This window comes from Lagenorhynchus albirostris, chromosome 12 (assembly GCF_949774975.1).
Source record: "Lagenorhynchus albirostris chromosome 12, mLagAlb1.1, whole genome shotgun sequence".
NCBI lineage: Eukaryota > Metazoa > Chordata > Mammalia > Artiodactyla > Delphinidae > Lagenorhynchus > Lagenorhynchus albirostris.
In genome coordinates, this window is record NC_083106.1 from 27,507,791 (window position 1) to 27,524,420 (window position 16,630).

The 16,630-nt window shown below is 38.1% G+C and overlaps 1 protein-coding gene and 1 long non-coding RNA gene across 5 annotated transcripts in view; one reads left to right on the top strand and one right to left on the bottom strand.

Moving 5' to 3' along the window:
• The window catches only part of LOC132530806 (uncharacterized), a 101,410-nt gene extending 97,519 nt beyond the window's left edge, over window positions 1–3,891 (bottom strand). Inside the window, exon 1 of the long non-coding RNA XR_009543895.1 lies at window positions 3,837–3,891. This is a non-coding gene — a long non-coding RNA (uncharacterized LOC132530806). The remainder of the gene's footprint in view (window positions 1–3,836) is intronic.
• An 855-nt stretch (window positions 3,892–4,746) lies between these two features.
• AHI1 (Abelson helper integration site 1) overlaps window positions 4,747–16,630 on the top strand; it is a 218,819-nt gene continuing 206,935 nt past the window's right edge. For all 4 annotated transcript variants that reach the window (XM_060167812.1, XM_060167814.1, XM_060167815.1 and 1 more), the window contains exons 1-3: window positions 4,747–4,847; window positions 9,929–9,996; window positions 11,881–12,005. In XM_060167812.1, coding sequence (XP_060023795.1) covers window positions 9,987–9,996; window positions 11,881–12,005 — 135 coding nt within the window. In that variant the 5' untranslated portion in view covers window positions 4,747–4,847; window positions 9,929–9,986. The remainder of the gene's footprint in view (window positions 4,848–9,928; window positions 9,997–11,880; window positions 12,006–16,630) is intronic.

Genomic DNA, 16,630 nt, shown 5'->3' on the forward strand with positions numbered 1-16,630 from the left:
CCTCCAGAGCTGTGAGAAAATAAATTCCTGTTGTTTAAGCCACCCCGTCTGTGGTACTTTGCATGGCAGCCCTAGCAAGCTAATGTAAGCAGTAAGGCCACCATCTGTTCTAACTGGTTTAATGCAGTCCTGTACTGGGGATAAATATTTTGTATATCAACCATATTTTTGTTTTATTCAATAAATTCACTATTTATATTTATTTAATGTTTTGAATACCCTAAATCTATTTTCATGAATGATTAGCCAATTTTATGATAATTACCACCACTACTACTCAATTGTTTGCCTCTCCTAGTACGAGTAGTAGTGTCCTCAGTCTTGCACTCTTGGTTAATGGAAGTGAAAGCAGCATATTAGCTTTCTCCAGTGTGAATGGGGCTCATGAATATGTTAATTACATACTCAGATGCCTACTGGATATATTATCCTACTGAAAACAAACATCTTTTCCTCCATACCTGCTCTTCCTGCCTTTCATTGTTAATTAATTAGCCATTCTCCATCCAGGTACCTAAGCCAGAAACCTCAGTACATTAAAACCATTTTCTATAATTTTAAAATACTGTTAAACTTACAGAAAAAATAAAATTGCAAGAATAGTATAAACATCTTTGCCCAAATTCTCCAATTGTTGATATATTACATTTGCTTCATTGTTCTCTCTCTGTATGTATATTATTTATATTTTTATTGACTTATATTTTTATATATGCTTTTTTTCTGAACCATTTAAGTAAACTGTAAACATGAAGCTTCATGATCTTTAAACTCTTCAGTGTGTATTTTCTAGAAGTGAAGGTATCTCCTACATTACCAGAATACAGCCATCAAAATCAGGAAACTGATATTGTTAAAATACTACCATCTAGTCCACAGACCCCCATACACACTTTGTCAACTGTCCCAGTAATATCCTTTATAGCAAAAAGATCCAATTCAGAATCATATGGTCCATTTAATTGTCATGTCTCTTTAGTCTGTTACAAACCGAAAATGTTCTTTAGACATTCCTTTGTCTTTCATGACCTTGACACTTTTGAAGAGTACAGGTCTATGATATTGTAGAATGTCCCTCAGTTCGGGGTTGTCTTATCTTTCTTCATGATTAGATTCAGGCTATGCATTTTTTAGCAGGAATATCAAAAAAGTGTGTTCTAAGGTTTCTTACCATATACATACACATATATATGTGTGTGTATAATCTCTTAAAACTCTCACCCTCTAGTTTTAGCATACATTGATGATTCTTGCCTGAATCAGTTTTTACTATAATGGTTGCCAAACGGTGATGTTTCTACCTATATCATTCTCTCTACATTTATTAGTTGGCAGTCTAATGTAAGGAATAGCTTTTCTTTATCCCCATTTTTTAAAATTCATGTATTTATGTCAGCATGGACTCAAGTATTCTTATTTTCTTCAGCGGATCATAATTTATTAACATTATTATAGTGATGCTCAGATTGACCCAGATGTGGCTAATGGGGGCCCCTTCAAGCTGACTTCTTTGTCCCCTTGATATGTTCCATCATTCTGTGAGAGCTTCTTTAACTTCTGGTGCCAAAAGGTTTTCCAGGGTCATGTTATACTTGCCATACTCCTGCTCTTAATCAGCCATTTCTCCAGCATCTCTAGTCCCTTTTAGTGGAGAATGGTGTTTAGAAACCAAGATCTAGGTTCTATGTGCTCACTGCTTCTAGGATATCATGCTCCTAGACCTTTTGAACAGAGAGCAAGGGGAGAGATAGAAAAATATAGATAGATAGATAGATAGATAGATAGATAGACAGGAGACACACATACACACAAGTATGCAAATACTTTTATCTACACTTATTTCTGTATGTGTTTATGTATATATTGAAAACTGTGAGTTCACACTGACTTAACCAATTCCAATCCACTACTACCACAAAAGTCATTCTGGAATTCCTTTTTTTCCTATTTGTAACTCCCTTCTCTGTCAGAAACACTTGGCTCCCATTAGCCTCAATATATATACTTATTTCCTCACTCCCATTTCATGTAACCATTGTAGCCCTGACGTGCTTGCCACCTCTTCACCTGGCAAGGGAAGAAGCTGTTTATCATTTTCTATTCATTCCTATCACTCATTCCTCCATCCAATCAATCACCAAGTCCTAACATTTTCTACCACCCCAAATCTCTTGAACTGATACACTTCTGTCCGTTCTGACCGCTCCTAGCCTTGCCCATACCACCATCATCTCTTACATGGTCTGGTCTAAAACAACAGCATCCTAACTGATATTCCTGGATCTATATTTGCTTTCTTCCCATCCATGTTTCTACACTACAGTCAGAGTTATCTTTCTGAAATGAAAAGTTGACCATTTACTCCATGGTTAAAACTCTTCAATGGTACCCCATTGACCTCACAACATATTGTCTGGGTTTCTTCATAACTTGCTTATCTCTCTTGTCTTACTTCCTCCAAAAGCCCCCAGTCTCATTCTCAACATTTCAGTAAGCCATGCTGGTTCTTGGATTATGCCAAGCTTTCTTTTAGTGAGGATTATACTCCATTTTTTTCTACCCAGAAACCCTTCCCAACCTGGACAACTCTACACATTGTTTAGGTCTTTACTTAAATGTCACTTCTGCCATGAAACATTCCCTGACCACACACACACACACACACACACACACACACACACACACACACATACACGCATACCTCTGTAAGCTATTGTGAGGTCCAGGCAAGAGATGATAGCAGGTGTACATCTCATCCAGTCTGATAGACTGGGGAATGTGTTATTAAAATGCCTAATAACGAGCAGCTAGAGTTATAACCTCTCTTTGTAAAGTGGGTCCTTACGTCACAGTTGTGAGGACAGATGAAAAGTACATAAAACACCTACAATGCAAAGCCAATATATGTCATCTATTATTCATTCAACAAATGTTTATGAAGTACCAACTACTTGATATGTTCTGTGGTAGATAGTGGGGCTTGGAAAGTTAAGGTATAATGCAAACAATTAAAATATAACTTACAGAATCAGTATCCAATGCATAACAAGATATATAGCAGGAATGTTTGGTGAAATCAGTCAACCTGGTTAAGATTCAAAGGATGGACAACATTTGGGCTGAGACATGGAGAAGTAGGAGTTTACAAGGAAGGATTCTTCAGGGAGAGGGGACAATATGCAAGAACTGGGGCATGAAAGGGTATGGATTGTTTTGCATGGTAAACGTAATTCAATATTGCTAAAGCATAAAATTGAAACAATGCAATGAGAGATGAAACTAGTCAGGGAGATGCAGTGTCTTGTATCCTAGGCAAAGTAACTTGACTTTCTCCTACAGATCATCTTTGAATAATTTTCAGGAGAGTGGTATTATCAGATTTACATTTTTAGTGAGGTCATTCTGGTAGCAGTGTGCAGAATGGAATTCAGTGATCAAAACTGGAGTCAAGAGACTGGTAAAGAGGCCAGCTCCCAATAATCCCTGTGAGAAGTGTTGAAACTTGGCAGGAGGCAGTAGAGTCAAGATGGACAGACTATACCCTGGGGGGGTGTTAAAAAGGTAGAATGGACCTGATTTGAGGTTAAGAGGCATTTAGGTTGGTCTACAGGCATTTAACTAGAACACTGGGAGGATAAAACCAATACAGAGATCCAGAAAGAGAATTAGATTTTGAGTGGAAAGATGAACATCCATTGGATTGGTAATATTTCTCACTGACTTGAGAAATTTCTCACAGGATTTAGAGAAACAAATGAGATATGCTTTGTAGGGTGTGGTGATGCTAATAGCAACGGAAAAGCAGGCCACCAAAGAAATATGCATAATGCTCTTACCGTACAAACGAAGCAACAGGTTTTAGTGTGTGACTACAACTGCAGAAAATTCAAGAGTCCGGGAGTGACTTGACTAGTATTTTTCCATCCCTGGTGACTCAGAGCTAAAGATGGCGCTGTGGCAAAAATTAGAAGGTGGGAGGGGGCACTGGGTGTAGCAAAAGATGACTTTTGGGGGGTTGCTGTTCTGCTTTAAACACATAGTGAGATAACTCAGCACCAGATGAATCGTGGACAATTTTTTCCTTAAGATTTGGTCTGTAGTACAACTCTGCATTCTCCACGCTTAAAAGGAGGTTTCATTTCGTGGGCGCGATCGCCTGGGGGGTGACGAGAGTGTTTCTTTACCTCATTCATATTTCCTAGCCTTGGCGGGTTCCATAACAGCCTCCATCTCGCTTTGCCACCTCCCGTTTTTCCCAGCGCTGGCTATAGTTCTGAGGAGCAGAGCGCTTCTTCGGGGCGACAGTGGGGACACGAGCAGGCTCCGAGAAGCACCTGAACATTTCCATGGTCCCTTCCCGCTCCAGAGGGAACGTATTCTTTCTCTTTGGAGGGCGGCGGCCTGGAGCTTCCCGCGCGGGCGCGAGGAGTCCGGCGCTCGGCCCCTGAGCGCGTGCCCGGCCGCAGCCTGAGGGCCCGCGGGCGTGCGCGCGCGCGCGTGCGCGCCCGGCCTCCGTTCCGCAGACGCCGCGACGCAGCGCCTCTGATCCCAGGCTTAGGTAGCGCGGGGGCGGGGCCGCGGGAGGGGGCGGGGCCGCGGAGAGGCGCCGAGGTCAGGCAGAGGTCCCGGCGGTGAGTCGACGCCGTATCGGTTGTCATGGGAACGGCGGCGTAGGCAGGCGCTGACGTCAACTGGCGGCGCGCTGCCCGCACTGCGGCATCCAGCGGGCGCTCAGAGCCGGAGTGTCTGGCGGCGGGGGAGGCGGTGCGGCCGTCTAGGTCTCAGCCCACTCCGCACGGTCCCGGCGTCGGCTCCGGAGGGACCCTGGGCAGGTCTGCGCCCTCTTCGTGAGTACCCTGCAGGCCTGCTGGTGGCGGGAGCCCGGGCTCGGGCGCTCGGCCTGCCCTGGCCCTCTTCGGGGACAGTGGCGTGGAGGGCTGCTCGGGTCCTAAGGCGCGGGGGCGGCGGGCCGGGGAGGCCGGGCGGGGGCTTCCCTGCACCACTGCAGTCTGACCCGCCGAGCGCGGCAGAGTGGAGGGATGGGGTTTCCGAGAGTTACCTCTTCGTACTTAACTTTTCACCTCCCATTCCTGGGCTCCTTTTCTCCGGAACGCTGAGCGTGGTGTCGTGAAAGAGTGAATGCAATCTTTGCCTTTCCTATTCCCGGTTCTGGTTTAACAGCGTTTAAATCAGATGCGCACTAAGTACGTACGTTTATTTCCTTTTAGGGTGTCACCTGGTGCTGAATCTTGAACCCGTGAAATACCTTCTTAATTACATCTGAGAAAAGGTGATAGATGTGTTACGTTTCTAAGAGTATAGTTACATTAACAGGGTCGTTTCGATATGTATACAAATAGAAGAAAACGTATACTATTTAGGGATCCCTGCCAAATGGCTGTGCTACATTTCCGCATTACTGTGAAAACATCTACTGACTGGAGCATATGGCTTCTCCTTCTTTTGAGAAAAGGATGCTAACAGTTTTTCCACCTGTTGCGTTTATGATTGCTGTTACTGCTTGGGCGTTCCGGAAGAAGATTGCTTATCATGAGCACTCTGAGAAATTAAATATATATATATATATTTGAAAGAAGTTCAAATACCAAAAGTTTTTTTAATCGTATTTAGAACCTTATATATTTATGGAGACTATTCTGATATATTAGTTTAATTATGTATACGGGTTTTGTTTGTTTCCTTTTATCCCGTGCTGTAAAATTCGGTCAAGGAGCGAATCATCCAAGCCTCTGCTTTTTCTTCCCTTGATCTTTAGTCATTTATTGGCTGATAATCAGGCGTTTAGAGAAAACATAAAATGAGATGAAATGTAATGCAGTTAATTTCCCTATTTTGTATCTCTTAGCAGGTCCTGTAAAAGGGTTTGTGAGGGAGAAACTTTTAAATATAATGACATATATGAGATTCACAGATGTCATTTTAAGTTTGACCTTAATTTTTGCTGATGATCTTATCAAATATTAGTCATTCTATAATGTATTTGCCATAGTACACATTACCATTTAGAGATGATCATTTCTGTAATGTATTTGCTATGTTTATCATTAAATTAATATTAGTGTTTACTAATTGGATTGTACATTAGACTACTAAATAGTAGTAAACAATGTAAATACATAATTTATTTAATATTTTTTGTCTATCGCATAATTGTTTATTTTTAATACTATAATAATGGACATAAAGTAATGGGCCAGCCACTGTGCTGATAACTTTGCTTTTCAGTATTTCCTTTTCTCCTTACAATAAAGTAGGTGCCGTTTTAATTTCCCAGGCCAAAAAAAAAAAAAGCTTAAGCCTGACTCATTTTGACCCTAGAACCATTATTACTGCCCCCCCCCACTTTTAAAATGGGATACATAGATGAAGAGAGCACAGGCCTAGCGCTCCACAAGCTAGCAGTTTGGTGGGGGATGGTCACAGAAGGTTTTACCAGAGTGAAAATTCAAGGCCTAGGTAGGACGTATGAAGATCAAGGTGCTGTCGGAGCACAGAGGAGGCATATTTAACGATTGCTGTTACTACTTGGGCTTTCAGGAAGAAAATTGCTTGTTATGAGGACTCTGGGAAATTTAAAAAATATACATTTGAAAGAAATTCAAATACCAAAAGTTTTCAAAACCATCTTAAGAATCTTGTTTATTTATGGAGACTGTCTCTAACCCCTCAAAGTTAGCGAGCTCCCTAGAGAAGATACTGATACTGACCTGGGTCCTTGGACTCTTTAATCAATAGAAATTGATTCGAGGGCAGACAAGAAGTTTAGGCGAGGCTTTATTGGGACTTCCGTTGTTTCACGAGGGAGTGAAAACGGGAAGCGGGGTGGTGGGTCGGGATGTGGGGCAGAGCTGGTTCCTTAAATGGGGAGAGGTTGGGGCCAGATTTGTGGGCTGGGCTGGAGGCGTGGCTTAGGTGTTCTGCCCACCCCATTGGTGGTGCTGTGTGCAGGGATCCTGCACAGTATGCTGCTGCTTTTGTTCCCAGCACCTCAGAAGTTGGGTTTTGGCCCTTTTGTATCTTACTGTTCATGATTTTGCCCCAACTGTGCATGCATGCAGTTGTTTTTAGTCCCTTATAGTTTATGTTTGTCCAGGTGCAGACACACCAGTAAAGGGACCCAGGTCCCAGGTCTTAGCCTGTGTCAAAGGATAGTTAGGAGTTAGACAAGAGAGGAAGGGCATTTTTCAGGAGAGAGAGGTGTATGTGTAATGGTACAAAGGCAAGAAAGAGTTCGGCACATTTGAGGGCCTGCAAGTGGTTTCACAGGGCTGGAGCCCACAGTGTGGAAGTGTGGCTAGAGAAGGGGAGGTGGAGAAAGGCAAGGGGTCATTTCACTAGTAGCTTTGGACCCCAATGGGAAGGACCTCATGTTTTCCAGTATTGGGAGCTACTGAGGAGTTCTAAACAAAGAAATGATTCCATCACATTTGTATTTTAGAAAATTCCTCAGGTGGTTTATTTTTTAAGGGTACTGTGATGGAGGCATGGAAATAGTCTTAAAACAAACAGCAAAATCCTTCCATAGTCTTTCTGTACCTCATAGCTACTGCCTCATGTCACTGCCTGTGCAGGGTGGAGGGAGACAGTTGGAAGCAGAATTGTAGAAAGAATTATCTACACATTTCTTCTACAGGTCTTACCTTCCATTCATTCCTCCACCTGTGGCTGCCAGGTTTCTGTCCCTCCACAAAAAGCTTTGCACATGTGACTTCCTGACTGCAGATCCAGTGGACACTCTTCAAATCTTGCAAGAACTCTTGGTACCACACAGTGTAGACCACTTCTTTCTTGAAACTCTTTTTCCTTTGGTTACTTCTCCCAGTTTTTCATCTATCTCCCTGATGTCTTTTTAGTGTATTTTGTGGGCTCCCAGAATTCTGTGTTTGGCCCTTTTTTTTCTTGCAACCATCACAAATATAAATAAATGATGCCCAAATCTTTAGACTCTTATCTCCTTGCTGGATTACTATATCACCTACCAAACATAAACTGATTTTATATATATATATATATTTATATGAATCTCCATACACATGCACACACACACACACACTCTATATGTGTATACAGTAATAATAGCTATCATTTTTGAAGAGCTTGCCATGCTCTAGGCATTGTGCCTAGTGTTTTACCTGCATATTCTTATTTCATCTTTACAAAAACACTGTAAGTGATTTACTGTTATCATTGTCTTTTGAAAGAGTAGGAAATTGAGATTAATCTACTGACAGGTAGAACTGAGATTTGAATCCAGGAATCTGACAATAGAGCCAATGCTTATAGCTGCTTAATACCCGTCAGATATCCAGCTCAACATGCCCCGCTAAAGCTCACTGAGCGACCCATAAGAAGTATCTATTATAATTGTAGCTAATGTTATTGATGCTTGTTCTAAGGCACTGTTTTAACCTTTTAATCATTTAACTCTTATAACAGCCCTTTGAATAGTCACTGTTAGACTGATTTTACAGATGAGGAAACATGGCCCAGCCCATACAAGTAACCGTGGGAGATTACAGTAATTCCAGGACTTGTGTTTTAAACTACTTCACTACACTTGTGCTATACTGCACTATATTCCAATTAATGATACTACTGGTCTAATTATTTCCTTTTGAAAAAGATGAGAATCATCCTTGACTCTTTGTTCTATCTCTTCAGTAGTTTTTATTTAATCTGTCTAAAATGTCATACATTTTCTGCTCAAGATAAAACAGAAGAATATAAGTAAACCTTTTCTTGATGACTCAGTCATAATATAGTTCAGCTATTTTCCTATATATTGAATCACCATGGAATACTATAAATATTAAATCCTTATTTGCCTTATTTTTTTTTTTTCTACTTATGTGCTGTCAGGTTTCAATTACTGAAACAGTTGTCTTTGCAGCCTCTCTCTTTTCTAATTTGGGGTAGATTGGAAAGATGATCAGGCTTATTGGATCTATTATCTTCTAGAAAGAGTTAATGCTGTTTCCTATCAATAAAGAATAGGAGGTTTTACTCTGTGTATTTAATGTTGTCTATTTTGTCTGTATACCGGATAGTTGTTACAGAAGTTAACTCACATAATTAGTGTATTTGTATAATCATTATTTTCTTTCTAGCATTTGTCATCAGACTTTTCTGTCCAAATTACTCCTAATACTAAAGGAACACGAATGTGGATCCCCAGGGATCTGCAACCTTAACTGATAATTGTTGAGTCAAATCAATTTTTTTTTAACAGTCTTCATTTTTATTCTTAAAAATGTATGCATATTGTGTTCTAATGTGAGAATTAATGTCTGTTTTGGACACACACCCTCATCTTTTACAAAAACTGGAAATTTAAGAATATATATACTGAGTTTATCCATGGTTTTGATACACAGTGAAACACACCCAGGTATTTATTTGAGAAGATGGAATGAATGCTTGTGCTTAACCTTCTCTGTTGCAGCATTTTCAGTGGCAGGTACAGAAATATTTAAATTATCTGTGAATGTGCTACCCAGAAGCATACTTTACTAGTGTAATAGTGTATGTGCTTGGGAAAGTCACTTCTGATGTGGAGTTTGGTTTCTCAAAAGTACATAGAAGTGTTCATTTTTTTTTACTTAAAATACTTTAAAAGATGTATTAATATACTAAGTTAGATGTTTATTGCCTTTCAAAAATTTAAAAAATTTTTTGTTTCAGATATATAAATATTTTACTCAATTATGATCCAGTTTGCTTTACTTTAAGACTCTAAACTGATTCAGATGTATTTAAGTCATTTACATAAGGTTGTAATAAGAGAACTTAGTTTTATTGGTATAAACCTGATGAGGTAGTAGACAATCACATAATCTTGTGTGAAGAGTATTTTATAATTTTTATTTGGAAATTCCGTATTACAAATAAATCCTCTTTGTTTTAATAGGATCCTTATTGAATCAGTGCTTTACACTATAACTCAATGCTCTCCATGAAGCTGAGATATGCCCACTGGTAAGATTTCTATGAAATTTATCTATGCAGTACATATTATTTATTTTAAAGTTTGGATTATTTTAAGGGATTCTTCAATTAAGGAATGAAGTAGATGTCATCAACCGAAAATTACATTTAGAGATATTTCATAGTTTGTTATTTAGCTTTCTATGTAATGTTGGTGATTAAAGTTAATATGTATTCATTGGCTGGCAATTTGGGACTCAGCTGGGCAAGGTAAATGATAACAACATATGGTTAGTTTTTATTTTGTATTGTCAAAATGGATTTTTCACTTTAGAGTAGACTGTGGCAAACTTTTTCCTAAAAGGCAAGCTAGTAAATATTTTAGGTTTGGTCTCTGCTACAACTCCTCAGCTCTTCCATTGAGGCACAAAAGCAGCCATAACAGTTCTTAACAGAATGGGCCTGGCTGTGTTTCAATAAAACTTTATTTATTAAAACAGGTGACTGGCCTGCAGGTAGTAGTTTGCCAATACCTGCTCTTGGGCATTCATTCATTGAGCATTTATTTATTTGAAACATGTTTATTGAGTACTTACTCTGTGCTAGACCCCATGATAGTAGCTAGGGATGTAGTTATGAACTACCTCATATAATGGGAGAGACACAGTATATTTATGTATATAGATATACAAATAATTACACAAATTCAAGTTGGGTTAAGTGCTGTGAAGGAAAAGAACAGTCTGTCTTGTGAGAAACAGAAATTTAGATGAGGTTGTCAGGAAATGTTCCGCTTTAGAGGCAACATTTAAACAGGTATCTTTTTTTTTTTTAACATCTTTATTGGGGTATAATTGCTTTACAATGGTATGTTAGTTGCTGCTTTATAACAAAATGAATCAGTTATACATATACATACGTTCCCATATCTCTTCCCTCTTGCGTCTCCCTCCCTCCCACCCTCCCTATCCCACCCCTCCAGGCGGTCACAAAGCACTGAGCTGATATCCCTGTGCTATGCGGCTGCTTCCCACTAGCTATCTACCTTACTAAACAGGTATCTTAACACCAGCCAGCTGTGAGGAGTTAGAGGAAGTTTGCACCAGGTGGAAGCAGCTTCACATGGGAGATTGCTTGTTCTGGCAGAAGAGCTAAAAACAAGGATGTCTGGCTAGAATGTAGGGATCTAAGGGGATATTTATTTTTTGTTTTTTTTAAATAGATCTTTATTGGAATATAATTGCTTCATGATACTGTGTTAGTTTCTGTTGTACACCAAAGTGAATCAGCCATATGCATACATATGTCCCCATATCCCCTCCCTCTTGAGCCTCCCTCCCATCCTCCCTATAGGGATATTTGTTTTAATTGAAGCTGTAGAGGTAGACAGACCAGGAAGTAAGAACCATGTAGGGCATGTGAAGGACTTGCTTTATTTTGTCCTAAGTGAACTGGGAAACTTACAGGGTCTTAAGCAAGGTACTAGCATGATCTGATTTATGTTTTAAAGGGGAAAACAACTTTCAGCTTTTAATATTTGTTGAAGGCTGATTGTTGGCCAGGAAAGCACTAGTCATTTTTCATGAAAAAATGATCTTCGACATAGGATTATTCCGATTTTACACATAAGGAAAATGAAGTTTAGAGATGTTAAGTGACTTGTTTAAGGCCACGTAACAGTCGTAGGTGCTACTGTGCATCATAAGTAAAGAGTTAACTTAGCAAAGGAAACGTTTAGAGGGAGTAGCCCGAAAGGTAAGATGGATATAGGTGAGTGTAGTGTCACCAAAGCCAAAAGAAAAGTTTTTAAGAAAGAAGGACTAATCCTTTTAACTCATTCGGGTATTTACAAGGCTGTGGGGGTTTTATTTTTTAACATAATATGTGTGATAATAGAGTTGCATAGAAAATGACATGAGTCATTATCATTTGTAGTTGAGAGTGAAGCAAAGGTGAAGACCAAAGTTCGCTTTGAGGAATTGCTTAAGGCCCACAATGATCTAATACGTGAAAGAAGAAAACTGAAGAAAAAAATTGGCAAATCTGGAGAAAAAATCTCAGTGAGTAACTGATCATTTGGTAATGGTGTCTTGTATATCTGCATAAAATTATGACTTTCATATGAAAACTCCAAGGAACTTTGGAAATTAAAAACAGTGAATCTGTGTTGTGGTCAATAACGTGGTAAAGCTAAGCTTGCATTAGAATCAGCCTCACTCTTCACTCTTTGAGTATTGAGTTCTTGAGTGCTGTCCTACAAGAATAACAGACCAACTGGTTAAAGTGATTAGGGATAACAGGGAAACGCAAAACTAGCCATATTACACGTTCTTGAAGAAAACCAAGATTTTTAACCCAGAATTGTGAAGAACTTAAGAAATAATATCTTACTTTGGATAGTTAATGGCTTATCTTTATTTAGACTTATTCATCTGATTCTACCCAGCAGAGCCAGGAGAAATCAGTGGAACCTTAAAGAAATACTTATCCTTTTCTACTTGAGGTATACTTTCAAATGATAGAATTTTTGGTAGCACCCTTGAAGGGATTGAAAATACAGAACTCAAAGCAATACTAAACAAATCAGCAATTAACTACAACCTGATTCCCAAGGTATTATAGAGTCTGTAATAGTATCCCAGTTAATGCACTGTTCACTCTTCAAACCTATCTCGCTATTTCCATTGCACCTTTTACCTCTTTGACCATAATCTCCACACAAATAAATAACTTCATGCATGTCCTGGTAATTGATACAAAGAATACATACATTTCTTTGGCAGGAGTTTTATGAGTTATATGCATCCTACATTTTACTTGTAGCATATTTTACCCTAGTCTGTATTTTGTCATGAGACCTGTTCATTTTAATAGTCTGGCAGCCATCAGTGTAATAGTTATATTCTCAAGTGAGGCCAAAAAAAAAAAAAAAAAGTTATAGCATTGGCTAGAATGCAGCTGCACACATGTGAGGGGTTCATAGTATACCAGTACTACTGCATACTAATTAAGAACTGCTGACAGAATGGATCAGATTAGGTCTCCCATAGTGGATGCTGCTCTAAAATAGAATATGCCACTTCTGGTGTACCAGTGTGCAACATGGTAGGGAAGAGTGGCATACGGACAATGCAGCATTGCTTACTGGGATATGCCCTCCCCTTGAGTAAGGTGGTGTACATTTGGCAAAAGCAGAAAGAACCCTGGACAGAACTGTCTGCAGAATATTTTTATGGACTCAGTCAAAGTAGAAACTCATACTTTTCTCACTGTCAGAACTGGGCCTTTTGTGCATGAACAAGGTGCAGTTTAGGCCAGGAATGCTAAATTAAATGGATAACTAGAAAATGGGCAAAAGATATGTTAATTTATCCAAGGTCCAGTTTAGATGTTGGGGACACACAAGTGGGAGGTGATTAAATGTAATCTACTCAGCCTCTTTTGGCACATACCAGGCCATTCAAGGTCTCTCTTAATTCAGAGATAAGTATTCTTAAAAAAAATATTTAGGAAGAGATTTTTCAGCTCAACGGAAGAGGATTATTCCTAGAAAACAAACTATTTTTGAAATGATTTACTTTAGCAAACAGAGGAGGAATACCTGCTTTTATTTACTAGATAACGGTGCTCTCTATCTTTCAAGCACTCTTCTAAACATTTTATGTATATTCACTCATTTTCAATACAAACAATAAAATTACGAAGTTTTATATCCATTTATAGATGGGGAAACTAGATCACAGAGAGGTTGAGTAACTTACCCAAAGTTAGTGGCATAGTTAGTGGTAGAACCAGGATTCAAACTCTGACAGTCTGACTGCAGAATCCATTCTCTTAACCACAACCCAATAGGACCCCTTTTAATAAGGCATGAAGTGATGGGATCTCTTCAGAACAAGAACAAGGACTCCCATGTGCAGAACAGGCTGACACTGAAAAGGAAGCAAGCTGAAATAAGAAAACTAGGCAGAGAGAAAGCCATAAAATTCGTAATAATGGCAGGTTCATTTTACTGTTTTTCAGCTGCCTATCAGGCACTCTGATAAGAGTTTTACAAATATTATTTCTGATTTTTATGTTAATCATGAAAATAGATATTAGAGCTCTTATTTTGCATATGAGAAATTTTATGAACATCTGAACAGAAAACGACTTACCATCTTTGCCAGGGCTGTATAGGCAGAAATAGAGTAAGTAGGAGTTATTTTATATATATTTTTATATATATATATATATATATAATTTTTTTAACATATAACAAAGATTTTATTTAAATCATTAATTAATGAGGGAACCAGTAAGATGTTATAACCAGTTCAGATGGGTTTAATTTACAGAGATTTATCTAACAGACAAAATTCAGTTGCATTGTATTAATAGAAATCATTTACATAGCTATGGACAGGAAACATCTGTATTACTATCAATTTTCTACATGTTAACCCTCTTTCTCTACTGAGTTGTAAAATAGTCAAAGACAGTGAAGCAGAAATAACCAGAATGGATGAGCTAACTTTCACTCATTAGATTTCAAAGACTTTCTTACACTGGAGTAAAATCAAAACAACCTGCAGTCCTTCTGTTTAGGGATAACCTACATATACGAATTTTGTGCCATATTTTTTAATATCGTGTAAGAATTGTAGAATAAGGATTTAAAACCACAGGCTCCACGTTCTCTCTTCATTGCTTCCTTAAAACTATATCTCAGGCCTAAGTAATAGAATTGACACCATGGAAGAATTTAATTAGTAATGTGTCAGACAAATATGAAGCATTGTTCATGAGAAGAAATGGCTGAAACTAAAATGAAAGCTGTAAGAAATAACAAGGACGTATAGAAATACTTGACCTACAAGTAAGTGTTCCCAGACAGCACTAGTGGAGCAGAAACAGTAAAAAGAGCACGAAGAGGAAACCTTCCTGAGGTTAAAAAAACATCTAGGAAGAGATGACTACATCTTGCATTTCAGATAAATTTTATGAGATGAGAACTATATCTGAAAACTGTAATAAAAAAAAGATAAATTTTGCGAACATCTAAACAGAAGAAGAAACATCTAGTGCATTTCAGACTTCTCTCTAAAAACACTAAGGCCAAAGACAATGGAGCAATATCTCTACAATATTTAGGGGAAAATTGTGTTCCAAGGAATCTACTTGCCTAAATTGTCAGTCAGTTGTGAGGGCAATAGCGAGCATGTGAATTAGCAAAGAATTTCTCTAGTGTTCCCTCCCTGAAGAAAACAAGAAAACTACTGAAGATGGATTAGTTGAATGTGTAGTACCATTTCCAGAGACATGAATCAAAATGAAGGATTTAAAATATATATATCTGGTTGAGCCTTGAAACCAGTTAAATATGTAGAAGTTTCTTAGGCCAGGTGTTTCAAGACGCTATGACACAAGAACTAGTATTGATAGAGTTGCTTTAGCTTCTGGGGGAAAAGGTCAGTTACAGTCTCATTTTATCTCACATTAAATTACACTTCAGACATCTTAAAAAAGTAAATGTAAAAATCTAAATTAGTAGACAAATACCTAAATAAGAAAATAGAAATGGACTGGTTCAGTTTTCCAGTGTAGAAAGATACTCTGATCTTAAAAGGAATGAGAGACATCCCAAGTAACGAGAATATTCCCTGTCTGCACACAGAAGACTCACTAAATATTTGTTGAATGAATAAATCTGATGTAGAAAATACTTTTTTGAGCCAGAAACAAATGCAACTAAAAGCCAATTCACTGAGGAAAATATGTGATTTTTTTTTAATAGCCACAGATCTAATACTCTTTTATATAGCCAATAATATATAATAATTGTTAACATTTATTGAACATCTATATTCTGGAATTGGATCTTTTCAGTGTTTTATAGTTATTACCCTATCAATCTTCAGAGCAACCTTATGAGTAAGTTCCATTCCTATTGTTAACATGTAAAGAAATGCCACAAATAAATGCCATAAATAGTAAGATACTAAATCTCTAAGTGAGCAAAAGGCATGAAAAATAAAACTAATTACAAGAGAAAATAACATTGACTAATAAAATATAGAAACACTTTAAAAGCTATTCAGATTGGAAACCAGAGGTGGTATTTTTGCTTACCAAATAAGTATTCGAAAGTTTATTAGCAGGGTAGAGAGCAAAGCTCTTTAATATAAGGTTCATAGAAAGGTGAAGCAGTACAACAAGTATAGACAACCTTTTCAGGAAGTTTGGCTGTAAAAAGGGATATTGTGAAGATGATATTGATTGCATTCAGGTATTTAAACGCTGATAGCTGGAAGATAATGGAGAAATTGATGATGCGGGAGAGGAAAGTTTTCTAGAACACAAGAAGACCCACCTCTTTATTTATTTATTTTTATTTTTATTGGGGTATAGTTGATTTACAATGTTGTGTTAGTTTCAGGTGTACAGCAAAGTGAATCTGTTATACATATACATATATCCACTTGTTTTTAGATTCTTTTCCCATATAGGCCATTACTATAGGCCATTATAGTTCCCTGTGCTATACAGTTGGTCCTTATTAGTTATCTATTTTATATATAGTAGTGTGTATATGTCAGTCCCAATCTTCCAATTTATCCTTCCCCCTCCCCTTACCCCTTGGTAACCATAAGTTTATTTTCTACATCTGTAATTCTATTTCTGTTTTGTAGATACGTTCATTTGT